The 15,582-nt window shown below is 42.3% G+C and overlaps 1 protein-coding gene across 2 annotated transcripts in view; it reads left to right on the top strand.

Moving 5' to 3' along the window:
- Positions 1-15,582, top strand: part of Iqch (IQ motif containing H) — a 182,144-nt gene that overhangs the window by 73,470 nt on the left and 93,092 nt on the right. For both annotated transcript variants that reach the window (XM_032909380.1, XM_032909381.1), the window contains 3 exons: positions 1,250-1,288; positions 9,299-9,850; positions 10,622-10,688. In XM_032909380.1, coding sequence (XP_032765271.1) covers positions 1,250-1,288; positions 9,299-9,850; positions 10,622-10,688 — 658 coding nt within the window. The remainder of the gene's footprint in view (positions 1-1,249; positions 1,289-9,298; positions 9,851-10,621; positions 10,689-15,582) is intronic.

Raw genomic sequence — 15,582 nt, 5'->3', positions numbered from 1 at the left:
TCACTCCCCTGAAGATGCCCCAGTTTAAAGGGGCTGGGCGTGTTTGTAGGCTGCTTTCCCATTTTAAGGACCACTGACAGATTTAGGATAATTAAAACTTTTCTCCATCAAATGGAGACACCTGGCAGTACTTTTTCTGGTATGCCTTGTGTAGTCATGTTTTTAGCTGTTGTCATGAAAAGAGAAAGAGGGATTAGAAGCCACTGCAGGGAAACAAACCCCACTCTCTCAGAGTAGGCGCTACCTGCCTGCCCAGCCTTTTGATGCCCAGACATCCTCAAGAGGAGTTAGTCCTCTTCCACACTGGCAGGCCATTTCCCCTTAAGAGATTGCCAGGCTGCTTATGGAATAGCACGTCATGTGACAACCCAGTTGCCATGGCAAATATTTGCGTTTCATGAAAAACGTGGGTTAAAAAAAAAAAAATCAATGCAAATGGCCAAATCCCAAGCCAGACAGGCCTTCAGGCGGTGCTTGGCCTGCACCATTATTGTTTCAAATTCGGCTGTTTAACAGGCTGTGAGCAGGCCATGGGCTAATGTGCATAATGGGACTAGGCCCAGGCACCTGTTTAGATTCTCACTCCAGCTGAGTGCTCAGCCCTGTTTCATACTGAACAAGTCCACAGGGAATACAGAGACCACAGTGAGCGTTTAGCCAGTAAGCAGTTTGCCTCAAAAATTTAAAATAATAATGTCTTTTCTAAACGCTGATTAGCCCTGGCATTATTTTCTTCTGTTGACTTGCTACGGTTTCCCCTACTGTTAAAAGTAGCAATATTTATAGGCTGTGGCTTCAAGTTGGTACATTTCTGAATTGACTCCTTAATAATGGTATGGAAACCCGGGCACGGAGTTAAAGATGAAGAGAAAAGCAGAGAGCCCCACACGGGAGCTGCTGCAGGCCCCACCCCAGGCACCATGCCAGTCAGCACTTTCTTACAAATGCCCCGGAGTGTCATCCGGAAGGTGGGACCCAGCATCCGATTTTAACTGTGCATGGAAAGCTTTAACTTTCTCCAACCCTCTCCTCAAAGCGACAGGGGGCTTCGGGTGCTCAGCGTTGCTGTCTTGGGTGGGGAAAGTCCTCTAATTATTAGCTCCTGCCTGTGTGGGTAGGGAACAGGCGGGCCCAGTGGGGGAAGGGAAGAAAGACAAGGGGTGACCAGGACTCTGAGCCTTCTATTTGTTTTGTAAAACTGCCCAGGAGAGTCATTTTGATTTAAACTGTGTCTCATTCTTCATTGTAGGGAAAAGACAAAAGGTCAAGAGGACAATCCAGTAGGAAGGTCTGTAATTTGTGTGACTAGTTGGAATTTGGGATCTGTCACCTGATGTCCCTTTCTTTTGCTTAAGGGCAAAAGTATGGGAGGCAGCTTGACAGCTGGAGTTGGCAACAAAAGTTCTTTTGCACTTCCTTTCTTTATAAAAGAAATAAGACCACGGTAAAAAAAAAAAAAAAAAAAAAAAAAAAGGTTGTGGTTCACAGAAAGGGAAAAGCATTTCTTTGCTCTCTGTGAGGACTGAATCATGTCACTGCCCAAACAAACAATGTCTCATCTTCAAAATGAGGCTGAATTGTGCATAATTTTAGCATCAGAGATTTTCATTTAAGAGTATATTTACAAGGAAGCAAGATGGTAAAAATGAACGTCGTAGTTTATTGGCCTGTGCTGGCACGTGCTCACTCTGTGTTTGTACTTACAAATACAAATACGTGTGAGTGTGTATGGACACGTACTGCATTTGTAAAGTAGGCTGGAGAAATAGAATTGAAAATTAAACTGTTCATGACAACCAAGACAATAACAACAACCCCCAAGAAACATGGAAAAGTGAAATTGTCCCCACGGTATGGAAAATACACTCCTGTCAGGGCTGCCCCTCTGGGGCCGTGCACTAGCAGGAAACCCTGCACTTGAAATGTGCTGGGCTCCCTGACATCCTGGAGTGCCTCCTTTCAAGGAAGGAGCTGTCTTCTACCCATTGCAGTGCTGGTGCAGAGGCTGGATCTGCAGCAGTGACTGCGAACAGTCTCCTCCCAGCCTTTGACTCACCACCATGTGTTCTCACTGTGTAGAAACTATCAGTTTTGCTCTGTACCTAAAAAAGAGAGCATGCGTGAAGAGCCCCGCAGCTTTATTTATCTGGAGCACTTGGGAACCACTAAGTGGCTTCAGCATATCTTGTGTGTGTGTGGCCTGATGCACCTCCCTTGCCACTGAACCCTAGGGCTGACGGAAAAATGTCTGTGCTGTCACTGCCCCTGGCCAGCCAGAGGCAAAGGGCAGTGTGAGGCTCATATCCCAGGTTAGCCCTTTCCTAGGGGCCGGTCTTCAGTTATCACCCGCAGTGTAACTGCAGAGCTGACCTGCACTGAGTGCCGGCTCTGGCTGGCCTCTGGCTGGCCTCTGGCGCTGGCCTTCAGAGGGCTGCCTCCCTGCGTTCACATCTCCAGGTGGTGGGTGCTGTTGTTATCCCACATGCCTGGAAGGAGTTAGACAGAGAGATCAGTCATCCAAGGTAAGTGATTGTATGACTCCCAAACCCCAGAGCACGCCAAGCCTACAAATCTCAAGTCGGTCACAGTGATAATCCTTATAAAATGTATCCCATGTCTCCTATCTGGTGTATTTAATGTTCGCTCTCTCCCGTGACAAATGCGTGGTGGTAAGTTTGTGTCTTTGCCTCCTTCCTTATCAGATAGCAGTTGTCATCTCTGCTGTCCCGTCTGCTTCTATCAGCTTCAGTCTAGATAGCCTGTTCTGTTTTCTAGATTCATTAACCAGAGAGTCAAGAAGTGCTGAGTGTGGTGAGGCATGTCTGCAAGCCCAGCATTAGGGACGCTGGGGCCAGGGTGATTGTCTCTTAGTCACGTGCTTAGTGTTGGTTTCTTTAGTATCTTTCCAGCATAGTCTTATGATCTTCTCAGTGGAAAACTTAATATTTTATGGATATATTGGCTGTCAAATTTTTTATCAGACAACTTGGGCAGCATTGAAACTTTCACTGCCTTGATCTGTTCCCATTCTCTTTTATATATAATATTTTATATTAAATATATAATTATATTAAATATAATATATTTTATATAAAATATATAATTATATTAAATATAATATATTTTATATATTTACTTTATGTTTTAAAATTAAAATAAAATTTTAAATTAATACTTTAATTGAAAATTCAAATATTTTATATAATTATTTTTAAAATATATTATATATGTAAAGGAAATGAGAACAGATCAGTGACATGTTCAGTGTTGCCCAAGTTGTCTAATATATATATATATATATATATATATATATATATATATATATATGTGCTATAAAGCCAATCCGAGTGGCTCTGACACCAAACTTAAATGTTGACATGCAGTGAACTCACTGACTTTCCCCATGCATCAGACAGTGGAGCTCAGGCAGCAAACGCAGCAGTGGAAGAGACAGAATTCTTACCCTCTTGAGACGTCTGTTTCTGAGGAAAGCAAATGACGTCTACTGTAATTTCCTAGAGTGGTCCCCACTTAGGAAAAGTGAGCAGAATCCCCAGTTATTGAAAAGATGTCTGTGTGGGGCATCATAGACTCCTGCAAATGTGGTTTAGTGGTCTGTGATAACAACTCCTCTACCTACACCCTTTCCTGAGGAAGAGCGGAAAGCCAAGCTTCCCTTGGGTAGTGATGGCGAGCGACCCTTTAAAGCCCCGCTTTCGCCCGTCTCTGCTGGGGCTGTGGATGAAGCTGCTGTTGGTCCCCAGCTTGGTGTGCTTCCTGTGAGCATCCTCAGCAGGCTCAACTCATCCATCAGAACTGCCCCAAGGGGTCCTTAACTGTGCCGCATTTTCCCAGAGAGTATTTGGAAGGTACTAGGAAAGATGAAATCAGGGCTGTCGTGAAGGAAAATGTGCCTCTGGAAAAGGGAATCTCACATTTGACCAAAAACACACCCCGTCTATTTAAATGCCTCTCTGGCCCTGTTCTGTCGGACCTTTCATGCAGATTTGATTGACTGGGTGTTTTGTTCCATGAGAGCTCGCCTAAGCTAAGACCTACTTGAGTATGGCACCTTTGAAAGGAACCGCAGAATTATTCTGGAAAGCTGCTGCCTTTGCGCTCAGTTCCTCTCCTTTCCATGTCTCTGCTCACACAGTCCTGTCTTCGCCATTTAGTCCCTTTGTACAGGTCGCACACGCTGACACCGGTCTTCAGGAACTTGTGGGTCTCACGGTCTAAGGGACTGTCTTGCTCATCCACACACCTCAGAATTCTCACTCTGGGACTTTCTCAATCCTGCATAGCAGATGGTATGGGTGATTGTCATCTATGTCTGGTAGAAAGTTATTATAAATAGTTTTCTGTATTAAAAATGGGAAAGAAAAATCTCCCAGGTCTTTTTCATGGTAAGAAAGTAATGGCCGAGGTTGTTTCACTGATTTCACAGTTTTACTAGCTCTGGGAGTTTGTTTTAAAAGATAACATTAGGTTGAAGATGTGGCTTGGGAGGCACAGTGCTTGTCTAGGACATGCAGCTCACTGGGTTGGTCCTGGGTACTGTATAAAACCAGGCATGATGACAATTGCTGGCAGTCTCAACCCCAAGAGTTCAAGCTCACCTTCAGCTACATAGCAAGTTAAGTCTGAGGCCACTGCCCAAACACAAACGTAAGAAAAAGTTTAAAAGCCAGTACATCTAGGAATCCTTCTCTTCAGTTCTATATGTTTCGGTATATTTAGGAATGTGGTCATGTCACTGTCCTTGGGGCTGCACAAAGCAGAGTTAAGATGTCACACAAGGCTTTTACCTTCTCTGGGTGTCAGTTTGCCCATCTATATGATGGAGCACTGGGAAAGCTCTGTGAACTTCTCCTTTTTGCAGATGGTAAAATTGATGTCCATAGGGGTTAGCGTGTTGCCTGCAGTACGAATCAGACAGAGGCAGAGCTTGGGTCTGAACCCAGGATAGAGGACATCAGGGCCAAGTCTTGCTTTGCTGGGCCCATGATAGTCTATGGAACAAAAGGCAAAGCTAGTGGCCTTCAAGATCCCTTGTGTTTTGACGCTCAGAACTGTGCTTCTGCTAAGTTCCTGAAGCCCAAGTAAGTCCAGAGCTCTCCTCTGAGTGTTGTGTCTTTGGAACAGTTCTTGCCCAGTGAGGGTTTCATCTTTGTTTTTATACAGATGTTGATACATTGAGAACCTTCCCTACAAATAAAAAACAAGGTCAAGGTTCAACAAATAACATCTTTGGTCTCTGAGGAATAATAAAGACTTATCTTTGAGGGAAACTCCTTCCATTCCTCAATATAAACTCTCACTTAGGACTATAACCTCCAGGAAGAGCTTTCTCAGTGTTACAGGGCAATTACCTGCCATCCTTAATGGATGCATTTTGGTGACTGAGAAACAAACACTGGCTTCTGCAATAGAGAGCAGTGCAGTCTCTCCTTCCAGGTACTGGAATGATTACCATTCTATAAAGATACCTGCATAGCAGATTCCCCAGGCACCCCACTAGTCACCACCAGGAGATCCAGCTTGGAAATGGTAAGGCAGTGATTTGATACTATGTCCATTTGCTGTCCATACATATGGAAATGAAATTTTCTCAATTAGAAATTCATCTTAGCCCGCTATGATGGCACATGCTTATAATTTTTTTAAAAATGTGCCTGTGTAAGGGTGTTTTGTTTGAATGTATGTCTGATACCTGCAGAGGGCAGAAGAGGGCGTTGGATGCCAGGACCTGGAGTTACAGATGGTTGTGAACCTCTGTAGGAGTGGAGAATTGAAACCAGGTCTTCCAAATTTTAGATTCCTTTAGATTTCTCCAGTTTTACAGGCTTGTAATCTTAGGAATCAAGAGTTTGAGGCAGGAGGAGGATTGTTTGAGGGCAGCCAGGGTTATATAGTGAGATCTTGTCTCAAAACAGCAGCAACAACTTTGAAAGAGAAACTAGTCTAGGGTTGGCAATGTAGCCCAGGACTAGAGTGCTTACCTAGCATACATAAAGTCCAGGGCCTGACCCCTGATACAAAACAAAACCAAAAGCAATCAACCTAGAAGTAAGTTCTTCTCCCTGAATGTGCTCTTGGCATCTTTGCAGATGTTAACCCTAATGTGAGAGGACCTTTGCAGTGCTGGGGTTAGCCATGCGGCTTCACAGTAGGTCTTTCTGACACACCTTGTCAGCATCCCGCCTCCCTCTCCTTTGCTTTAGATTTAGAATTTCCCCTAAATAACTGCTCCAGAAACTCTGAAAGTCACCTAATTAGTGGTTACACTCTGCAAATGAAAAAGAGCATTTCCCAGCTAGTTGACTCAGTTAAGAGCAGGATGCTAATAATTAGGCCACAGCTGAAGGTCTGAGGTGGGGGTGGGGTGGGGTTAGTCTAAAGTGCAGGCATTTCATAAAGGGACATGTGTAGCTGGGTCCCAAGAAAGTAGGGGCGGGGAGTTCAAATGTCTCAAAACGGTCACTCCCTGAGAAGGAAAACAACAGCTACTTAGTAATGTCACACCAGGAGAGCAAGCAGCTCCTTGTAAACAAAAGAGGAAGAAGAAATGGAAGGGTGGGGAACACCAACACAGGACACTAGACAGATTCCTGGAGATGAAGGTAGGACAGGCGGAGGCAGCCCCTGAGGCACGGTGTGGCCTTTACTCAGGGCTCTCTCTCCAGCAGGCCGTGGAGCCGCAGTCCTCACCTGCTCACTGCTTCTCACAGTGCTGATGCACTGCTTTAATTTGGGAAGCCTTTCTCTTGAGAGGCATGTCTTTTCTTGCTCTAAGTCTGAAGTGCTCCCGTGTGTGGCATTCTCAGTGACAGATGTACTACAGCTCTGCTTTAGCTGACTCCAAACCCACAGCTTCCTGGCACCTGAGTGGTCTGTTTGATGTCCAGGAGCATGCTTCCTTTGAGAGCTGCTATCTCATCCAAGAAGGTAAAAGGTGTAATCCTTTTGTTCTAAAACAACCCCTGTTAAAGTCTACAACGTCAGTTCACCCAAGGTGATTCTATCAGACCTAGTCCTCATTTGTTGATGTACACAGATAACCTAGATAGACCCAGCCTGTAGAGAGGCATATTGTCTGAGAGAGATGGAGTCCTTTGTTCTGAGCCCCAGCCCAGACTCTTCTGTTTCATAGATACACCCACTTCTTCACTATTCTCTACAAAAAGAAGGAATTTTTAAAATAACTGAATATCTTTAAGGAGACAGAGTTCTCTGGCAAACCATCCATGCACTGCCTTCGCTTCCTGCTGTAGTCTGAGTCTTCATGACTGGATCAAACATGTGACTTCAAGACCAGCCAGCCACACGTGGCCATCTGTGGCCATCCTGCATATCTGTTCCTCATGGATGGGGCCCTGCCGTTCTCCTCTGAATGCTAACCTTGCACCATCAGAGCCCATTTTTGTAGGAAAGTAGACGTGTGGCTGCGGGCTTGCTCTTTGGCAACATCTGCCTTCGACCCAGACCCTACCCAGGCCCTACCCAGACCCTACCCAGGCCCTACCCAGACCCTACCCAGGCAGTCTGCCAACACTATGGTCTGCTGACGGGAGCAGTGCTCGTTACACTCTCTCCTGCCCGTTCAAGAAGACGACACTTGCTTACACCTGTGAAACAGTTTACATTCTCTTGCTGTCTTGTTTAGATCAGAATTTTGGCTAGACGACTTTATTCTCTTTTATGCCTTCTAACAGTCGTTCAGTTAGCAGTGTGGGAAGCTCACTGCTGTTTGGAGTCCATGTGTGAAGCTACCTTCCCACTTCAGACCGAGTATTAGGATTTTGACCTTATAGTTTATTTTTCTCCTTAGATAGTGGGAAAGGAATCTGAAGGTTTTTATTTCTCTGTTTGGTTACTGTGTTTTTAGTATAAATATATATCTTGTACATTTTTCTCTAGACTCTAAGACTTGAGCGTTTTCTGCCTTGTCCTTATTGATTGCGCTCAGTTAACATTATCTGACAAAGCATGAGCCAGCCTAACTTAGCAGTGCTGTCTCACAGTAGTTATTGATAAATTCAGCATTTCCCCTCTGAGTTTTGTGAAAGGTCGTACAATTTCAGAGAGCAACACAACCCTGTGGTTTCACACAGATGGGTATATTTATGTTCCAGAGATGTGCTGAAGACAGTTGATCCCTTAAATCCCTGAAGAAGCAGGGCAGAAACGTCCATGCTTGGATCCTGGTATGAATTGTCTCCTTCTAATGCAGCAAGTGCCTGTACCTGACATGCAGGGGTTTTTATTGGCAAGATGTCCTTCTTAGTGCTAAGGCTTGAGTCTCAGTCCTGGTGGTTGTTAGGCAAACCTATCAGCAGCCCCCCTTTTTATGTTTTATTTAGAGACAGGGTCTCTAAGTCTGCATGCTGGGCTTGAAGCCACTGTGTATCCCAGGCCAGTTTCAGACTCATCACCCTTATTCCTTCCTCAGCTGGGATGACAGGCCTATGCCACCAGACCTAGGCTTGGGTTTCGTAAAGTGAGGATGATACTGTGTTTTTCTCTTGTCATCCAAACCTCTTCTGATTTGATTTAGCTTATAAATCATGATGTTTTAAATATAGAAAGACACTTTTAAAAGATATCACCCACCATTCTACCTCTAGAGAATTCCTATGGACATTTACACACGAAATCATGTATTTCTCTGTTTTTTATGGTTGATGACAAGTTAAAAACAAAGAATCAGCAACATAATTCTCTAAGACTATGGGTATATAAATAGAAGATAGAATTGTAAGAAGTGAAATATATATATATATATATATATATATATATATATATATATCACCTACATCAGATAGGTTCTCTCACCAAGTTGTGCATGCTGGGTTGGAAGTCACTCTGCCTTACATGGATTATCATTTTATATATATAATAAAGATATGTACATAATATGATATGTATGATACATATGACATATGTATGTCTTTATTATTAAATATATAATTTATAATATGGCTCAAGGAAACAGGTCATTATATAGTATGAACAGATTATATATCATCATATATATATATATATATATATCTTTTCCATATAGAGAAATAATTTTATAGCAGTTTAATAGCTTCTCATACGATATCCCCTGTAATGAGTTTTAACAACATTCCTTTGACGTCCTTATGTACATATGTAAAATCAGTCCTAGCAGCCATGCCTTCCCTTCACTGAGTGGTAATTGATGAAGTGTTATTGTATTGATTAACATATGTATTGATCATTCTCTTACAAAGATCATGGGATATTTTAACTCTGGAAAACTTTCTTTCCCTAGAGCACGAGGATTACTACACCGTCTAGGATTAGGAGATCACCATGGGATTACATCTTGCCTGTTTACAACGGCTCTGTAGACAGGGCAGCCCCAGACTTTATAGCATTCAAAACACGTTACAAATTAATCTGGGGAAGCATTTTTTCTTTCCTGGAACAAATTGAGAAATTTCTCAAGGACTATGCAATATCAGAAGCCAAAGTAAGAGGGAAGAGTCTGGTGTCCCTGCTTCCAGAGTTTGAGCTGAACAACAAACTTACCAAAACTGACGTTCTGGCTGTGCTAGAGAACCCGCTCCACATCCAGATGCTGCTAAACCTTCCTGGACAGAGGTTCAAGGGCCGGGACGGAATGACAGAGGCTGCCGTCAAGATCCAAGCCACGTGGAAAAGTTATAAGGCAAGAGCTTCCTTCATTTCCTATCGCCAGAAGAAGTGGGCCTCGGGAGTGATTGCCCTGGCATGGCTTCTACATTGCCACAAAACAAGACTAAAGAGGATAGTGGAGGAATCTCGACAGAGACACCTGGATAACTTCCGCATTCGAGCCAAGGTACGCAGGCTGCCAGCTGTTAAGGCAAGCCTGCTCTCTTTCTCAATAGTTCCTTGATGAACAAGTGCAGTAACCTGTCTCTTTACCTTTCCTTCTCTCTCTGGCCACCTTCCTCTCAGCATCCTGCACCTATAACTGTCCTCAGTATAAGATACACACTCTGTTTGTTTGGACAGCATATTTTAGCCTCAACCCAGAGCCTGGCCTTTATGCATGCAAAATCTGTTACACTTTTTCTATACAAGAAAATGCTCCTTGTTTTCACTATGGTAATTGTGTTGGGAAGTCAGTGTTCTAACTACCTTTTCTACATACACACATAACCTGGGCATGTGCACACACACATATACACACACATGCACATGTGCATACACACAAACACACATATACACACGTACACACACCTTCTGACACTTTAATTTGGTAGGAAAAAACATCCTCACTTGTCTACGTTGCTGTCACCACTTTGTCAGAAAGTATTTAAGTTTGCAGACAGCCTTTTAATTAGTGCTCACAATTTCATTTATGTTTGCTTTCTCTTTTTTTCATTCATATTCTGTTAATTAAGTGAGCTGCCTCTAATCTTCCCCTGCCAGTAGCATCATGTAGCCACCTAATTAAATTAATTGGGGAAGATGTTTTAAGTATGTAATTAAATCAATTAATATAATTTATGCCTGGCTTAACTGTACAGTGGAAAAACAGCTGAAGTTTGACTAGATGAATCCACTGCAGCTCCCTGTCACTGATCAATGCTCTTCTTGCTTTCAGCATCTGGCAGCCAACTGGAGTCGCATCAGGACCTCCAGGAGGACTATTATCCATATACCATCATTAGGTATAACACTTTTGCCTGCAAATCTATCAGCAACCTCTATTACCCACCACATTATGGCTCCTTGATTGAGTTCAAGGAAGGCCCCTTGTTTTATTCAAATTGGTCTCGGCAGGAAAATGTTCTCGACATGATGAGAGTAATAACACAGGGCCCTCGCTTGAAACGGCGTTTAATTTGGGGATTAAGCAAATAAAGTCATTATGTGGGGGCTGCTATTCAGTGGCGAGGTGATTTGCTGTAACTTGCTTTCATCTGTATGAAATGAGCTAAAAAGTTGTATTTTTCCCCCTGAAATAACAGATAATGTTTTCGATCTTCTTTAATGATAGAAGAACATAGGCTTGTGTGTGTTGTTGCTGTTACGCCAATAAGCCAGGATATTGCTTGTACACTGTTTTTAATCAAATGTGCAGTCAAAATGATAAGCTACATTCTCTGAAATTATTTAGTTCTAATTGCGAGCAGATGGGATGTTTTATTTGCACCTAGGGCGCCTGAGCAAAAGGAAATGCTGTGTGAACAAGAATAATTAAGAAGTTGAATAGTGTTTTTTGCGCTTAAATAATCTGCAGTTTCATGTTAATTAGCACTAATGTAATTATTTAATTACATTTATGAATTGGGGAACTTAAAAGCTGTTGTCTGAAACACAGCAGTAAAATAGGTATGCCAAAATGACATAGGGAAATTCAGAAGTCTGCGTTGGAAGTTTGTCTCAGACACGAGTTGCTGTCAGCGTCTGCACTGCTCGTCTCTTGCTCTGCTCGTCTTGATTCTGCCAGGGCTGTTCTCATTCTTGAATGAGGCTGGATTTTTTTTTTTTATGCTGACTTAGTAGAGTTTTGACAAACAAAATCCCCACTGGATCTCAATATTGCCTGTTAGTGCTTTGTTAAGGCCTTTTAAGTAGAGCAATACAGCCAGCGATCTAGTGTAGTAAAATCCAAGGCTACAAGTGCGCAAACGCCTGTCTGTGTGAAACATCACATCTAAACAGTAATATGAAAGAAAAATATCACAATTACTATAGAACTGAAATTAAGATTTTTTTAAATTAGTAAAATTTTAATATTAAAAAATAAAGCTTCCTAGATTATGCATTGACCCGAGGACCTGGAGCAGGTGGGGAAATGCTGGCCCTGTGCAGACCCTCGGGCTTTGCTCTTCTGTGTTTATAGTTTAGTGAAGACAGATCTGAATTCCATCCTAACGTATGTTTTGGTTTTGGTGAGATTACTTCTGCACACAAAATCTGCTCACACACAGAAATTGCACTCATAATAGATTACAACCTGAGAGGCTAATTGAAGACCCCATTAACTGACATGGGGCCTTAGAATAAGTGCAAGAGCTTTTGCTTCTCAGCTAATTGTACACTTAGCCTGCTATTGTGTGGGGCTCTTGTTTTGCTTTCTCCATTTTGGAGCTAGACTCAGAAGCGAGCCCACGTGGCAGTGCTGGTAAGCACTAAGTCTCTGTCCCCTACTTTGTAATGTTGATAAGCATGTGGTTAATGTAGTCGCCCTCCCACAAGCTTCTCCCTCCACTTTTGACTCCCCCGAAAACCAACTCCTACACCATGCACTCTGCAGAGATGCCTGAGACAGCGGAAGCTCTAAAGAAGTGAGAAGTGAGCCTGCGTCAGTAGTGTGAGCAGGGCGGTGCCAGAAACCTGGGTTAAGTGCCACAGCAGTCCAAAGGGACTGGGCAGATGTTAACTAAGGGGAAGAATGACCTGGTCTGAAATACAAGCATTATTTTAAATTTATGATTAAAGCTGTTTTCTTTCATATTGTGCATATGTAGTATAAATAAATATATATATCATTATGAGGTCTTCGCCACTGTGGGTTTTTTGTTTGCAAACAACAGAAATACCAGTTTTCAAGGAAATTTGCTAATTGGGTATTTTTAAGATCAAGCTCAGACTGATTACCAGTGAGACCTGCACAGAGTCCTGCCACACCCACTCCACCTCCTCAGAGGCCTGCTCCAGCTCTCCTGAAATGGCTCTGGGATCTTAAAGTCAGATAGCAACCTTACGCCGTCTCCCTTACTGTACAGGCAGAATCTTAAAATATCTTAATCTGTATCTGTATCTCTTTTTAATAATGTAGGGTACCTTTTTCTTGTTTGCAACTTTCTTGTGGGAATGCACAAAGATTTCAGACAGATAACACATGGCTTCTTTGTCTCATGGACCAGACACTCATTGCAACAGTTCATAAAAATGAAAGTGAAATTATTTTTCTAAGTACACTGAAAAAAATCAAAACAAAATAATCACCCCATCTTATTCAATATAATTTCACTTCCATAGTGCAGGTAAATTTAATTCACTACCCCAAATTAATTATTTAGATTGTCAGGCTGAGGTGAGCTCTCCGAGTACCTCACAGACTGTCTTGTTTCTCTCTCTAAGAGAACATTCATGTACTAGAGGTAATTACACCATGATACCAGCCGTTTGGGGATGCACTCAACTTGTTTGACCTTAAGATGAAGTAACAAAAAGGTTTATAACACACTGCTGTTGGACCTACAGCGATAGATGCATTCTCCAAATACAGGAAAGTTGGCCTGTTGGTAACATCTTTAATGCAAAATAGTAGAATGTATTGTTAAATCTAAAGTTTGCAAACTACGAAATTATGACATTACGCATTGCAGAGTAGTCACCGTGAAAAGAGGAGTTATAAATTTGATCGACCGCATTTCAGACAGTATTCCTCGAAGTGACAGATATTTGTAGCTATTTTTAACAACCAGGAAGGTGGAACGCGACTGACTAATTGTCCACAGAAACTGATTGGCCTTGTAATTTCCTAAGATAAAAATGTAGGCTGATCTCTTAATTGGATATTGCATATTTTCATCATTTTTATTAATGAAATATAATTATAACAAAATAATCTGCTATGGTTCATAGCAAAAATAGGAAACTAGGGTCTATTTTAAGAATAATCTATCAGTCAAAGAAGAAAAAAAACTGCAGCAAAGAATCCCAATTTTTCTAGAAAAAAAAAAGGTCTAAATAAAGCCTGCCAACTAATTCTGCTTGCAGTTTCTTTAGTCAGGTTATTTTCTCCACTTTTAATTCCCCCCCCCCGTACCTCTTTGCTATAGTACATCAATTAGTGCTATTCCTAAATTCAGTGGCATGAAGCAGGCTGTGCCAAGGACTGAGGCCACTGGAGGCCACTGGAGGCCAGTCAGAGGCCAGTCAGAGGCCAGCCATCTCTCAGCAGTGCCGCTAGCCGCCCTCCCTCCCTAGAACGCAGAGAGAAGACACTGAGTGGCTTTGCTTTGTATTTTCCTCCTGTAATATTTTATTTCATTGCCAATTGGCCAATTGATTTAATGGCTAAAACAAGTGTACATAGTTTTATTTTTCCCTTCTGAGCATTAGTTCAGCAAACTATCCTTGGTTTTAACACAATTAGGGTGTCCAAAATACTCCACTCCAAAAAAATGTGAATACTGTTTTTGTAAAGTTTGTGGACCTCATTCTTCAGCTGGCCCACACTATGGCAAAGGCCTGCAAGACAAAACAGGAGACTGTTGGTGTGCAGATGGCCATAGGATCCCCCAAAGGCTGATGGGAAGGTTGCTTCCTAACTGCAGTTACTTTACTTCCCAGCCCAGGAGCCAAAACCAGAGTCCCCTGTGAGGAAGGCAGGTGGACTACTACTCCCAAGGGCACAGACCGGAGGTCAGTCTACACCGTGCCTCTCAGCACGCTGGCACCTCTCCACTCCCGGTTTGTAGTTACCAACTCAGACATTTTGTTCCTTATAGTTTGAGACAGGAAGTTGGAACTTTCCACCCAATCTTGACTGGCTTCAACATATGTTTTTGACAAGTCCAATGGTGTCCATAGGTAAGCTATGAAGATGTCACATTGGAGTCTTAGGTCAGAAAGATGCAGAGTCAGGATCTCCCTGGTGGCCTTTCCTAGAGACAGCCATCCTCTAAGATGAAACAAGGACCATGACAGCATTTAGTTTCTTCATAGCACAAACTAAAATGAAAACACATCTGTGTTCTTCCATGTTGCATTCAAGCGAGTAACCCGAGTCAGCACTCACCACAGGTGTGATCAGAGTTGGACAAATGACTCCATAATATGAAGATAACCAGTTGTTCTTGACCTGCCCAACACTGAACCACAGCACACACAAATGACACCGAAGTGGGTGCCAAGCTAACAGAATTTTTATTAAATGAATTGATTTTAGCATAAGCTTTAAAATAAACTTAATATACTACATAAAGATCTAACCTTTGAAATCTTCACAGTTGTCCTTAAAATATTGATGTTCATTCAGTGGTTCTCAGACATTTCATCTCAGGACCCCTTCATACTCATAGTGAGACTTGGAAATCCTAAAGAACTTTAAGTAAATTCTGGCTGTCGTTATTTTGCTTTATTATTATAAACCAGCACTGAGGATGCTGAGGCAGGAGGATTGAGAATTTGAAGTCAGATTAGGCTTCATAGCAAGATTCTGTCTCTGTCTAGGAGAGGGAGAGACAGAGAAAAAGGAGAAAGGGATGGAGGGAGAAAGGAAACTAAAACTGAGGAACTAAGGAATAAACTAATAAGTGCATCACTAGTATTAACCTATATATAAACAATAACTATTTTCCAAAAAAGCACGTTTAGTTTGATAAGTTTGCAAATCTCCTAATAGAATATGGCTGGATTTTCGTGTTTCTGTATTTAGCCCATTACCTATGTTGTTTAGTTGAAACATAGAAAATGCGGCCCTATAGAGATTCCATACTTGGAAAGGGGGAATGCGTGTGTGTGTTCCTCTTTGACTCTACCGAGCTAAGCTGTGGTGATATCACATGTTGGCTTTAACATGGAGCCTGTGCACCAATAAACTCT

The sequence above is a fragment of the Rattus rattus genome, chromosome 8 (genome assembly GCF_011064425.1).
Source record: "Rattus rattus isolate New Zealand chromosome 8, Rrattus_CSIRO_v1, whole genome shotgun sequence".
Classification (NCBI taxonomy): domain Eukaryota; kingdom Metazoa; phylum Chordata; class Mammalia; order Rodentia; family Muridae; genus Rattus; species Rattus rattus.
Note: the sequence above shows the minus strand (reverse complement) of the source record. Positions and strands in the feature narration are given on the sequence as shown.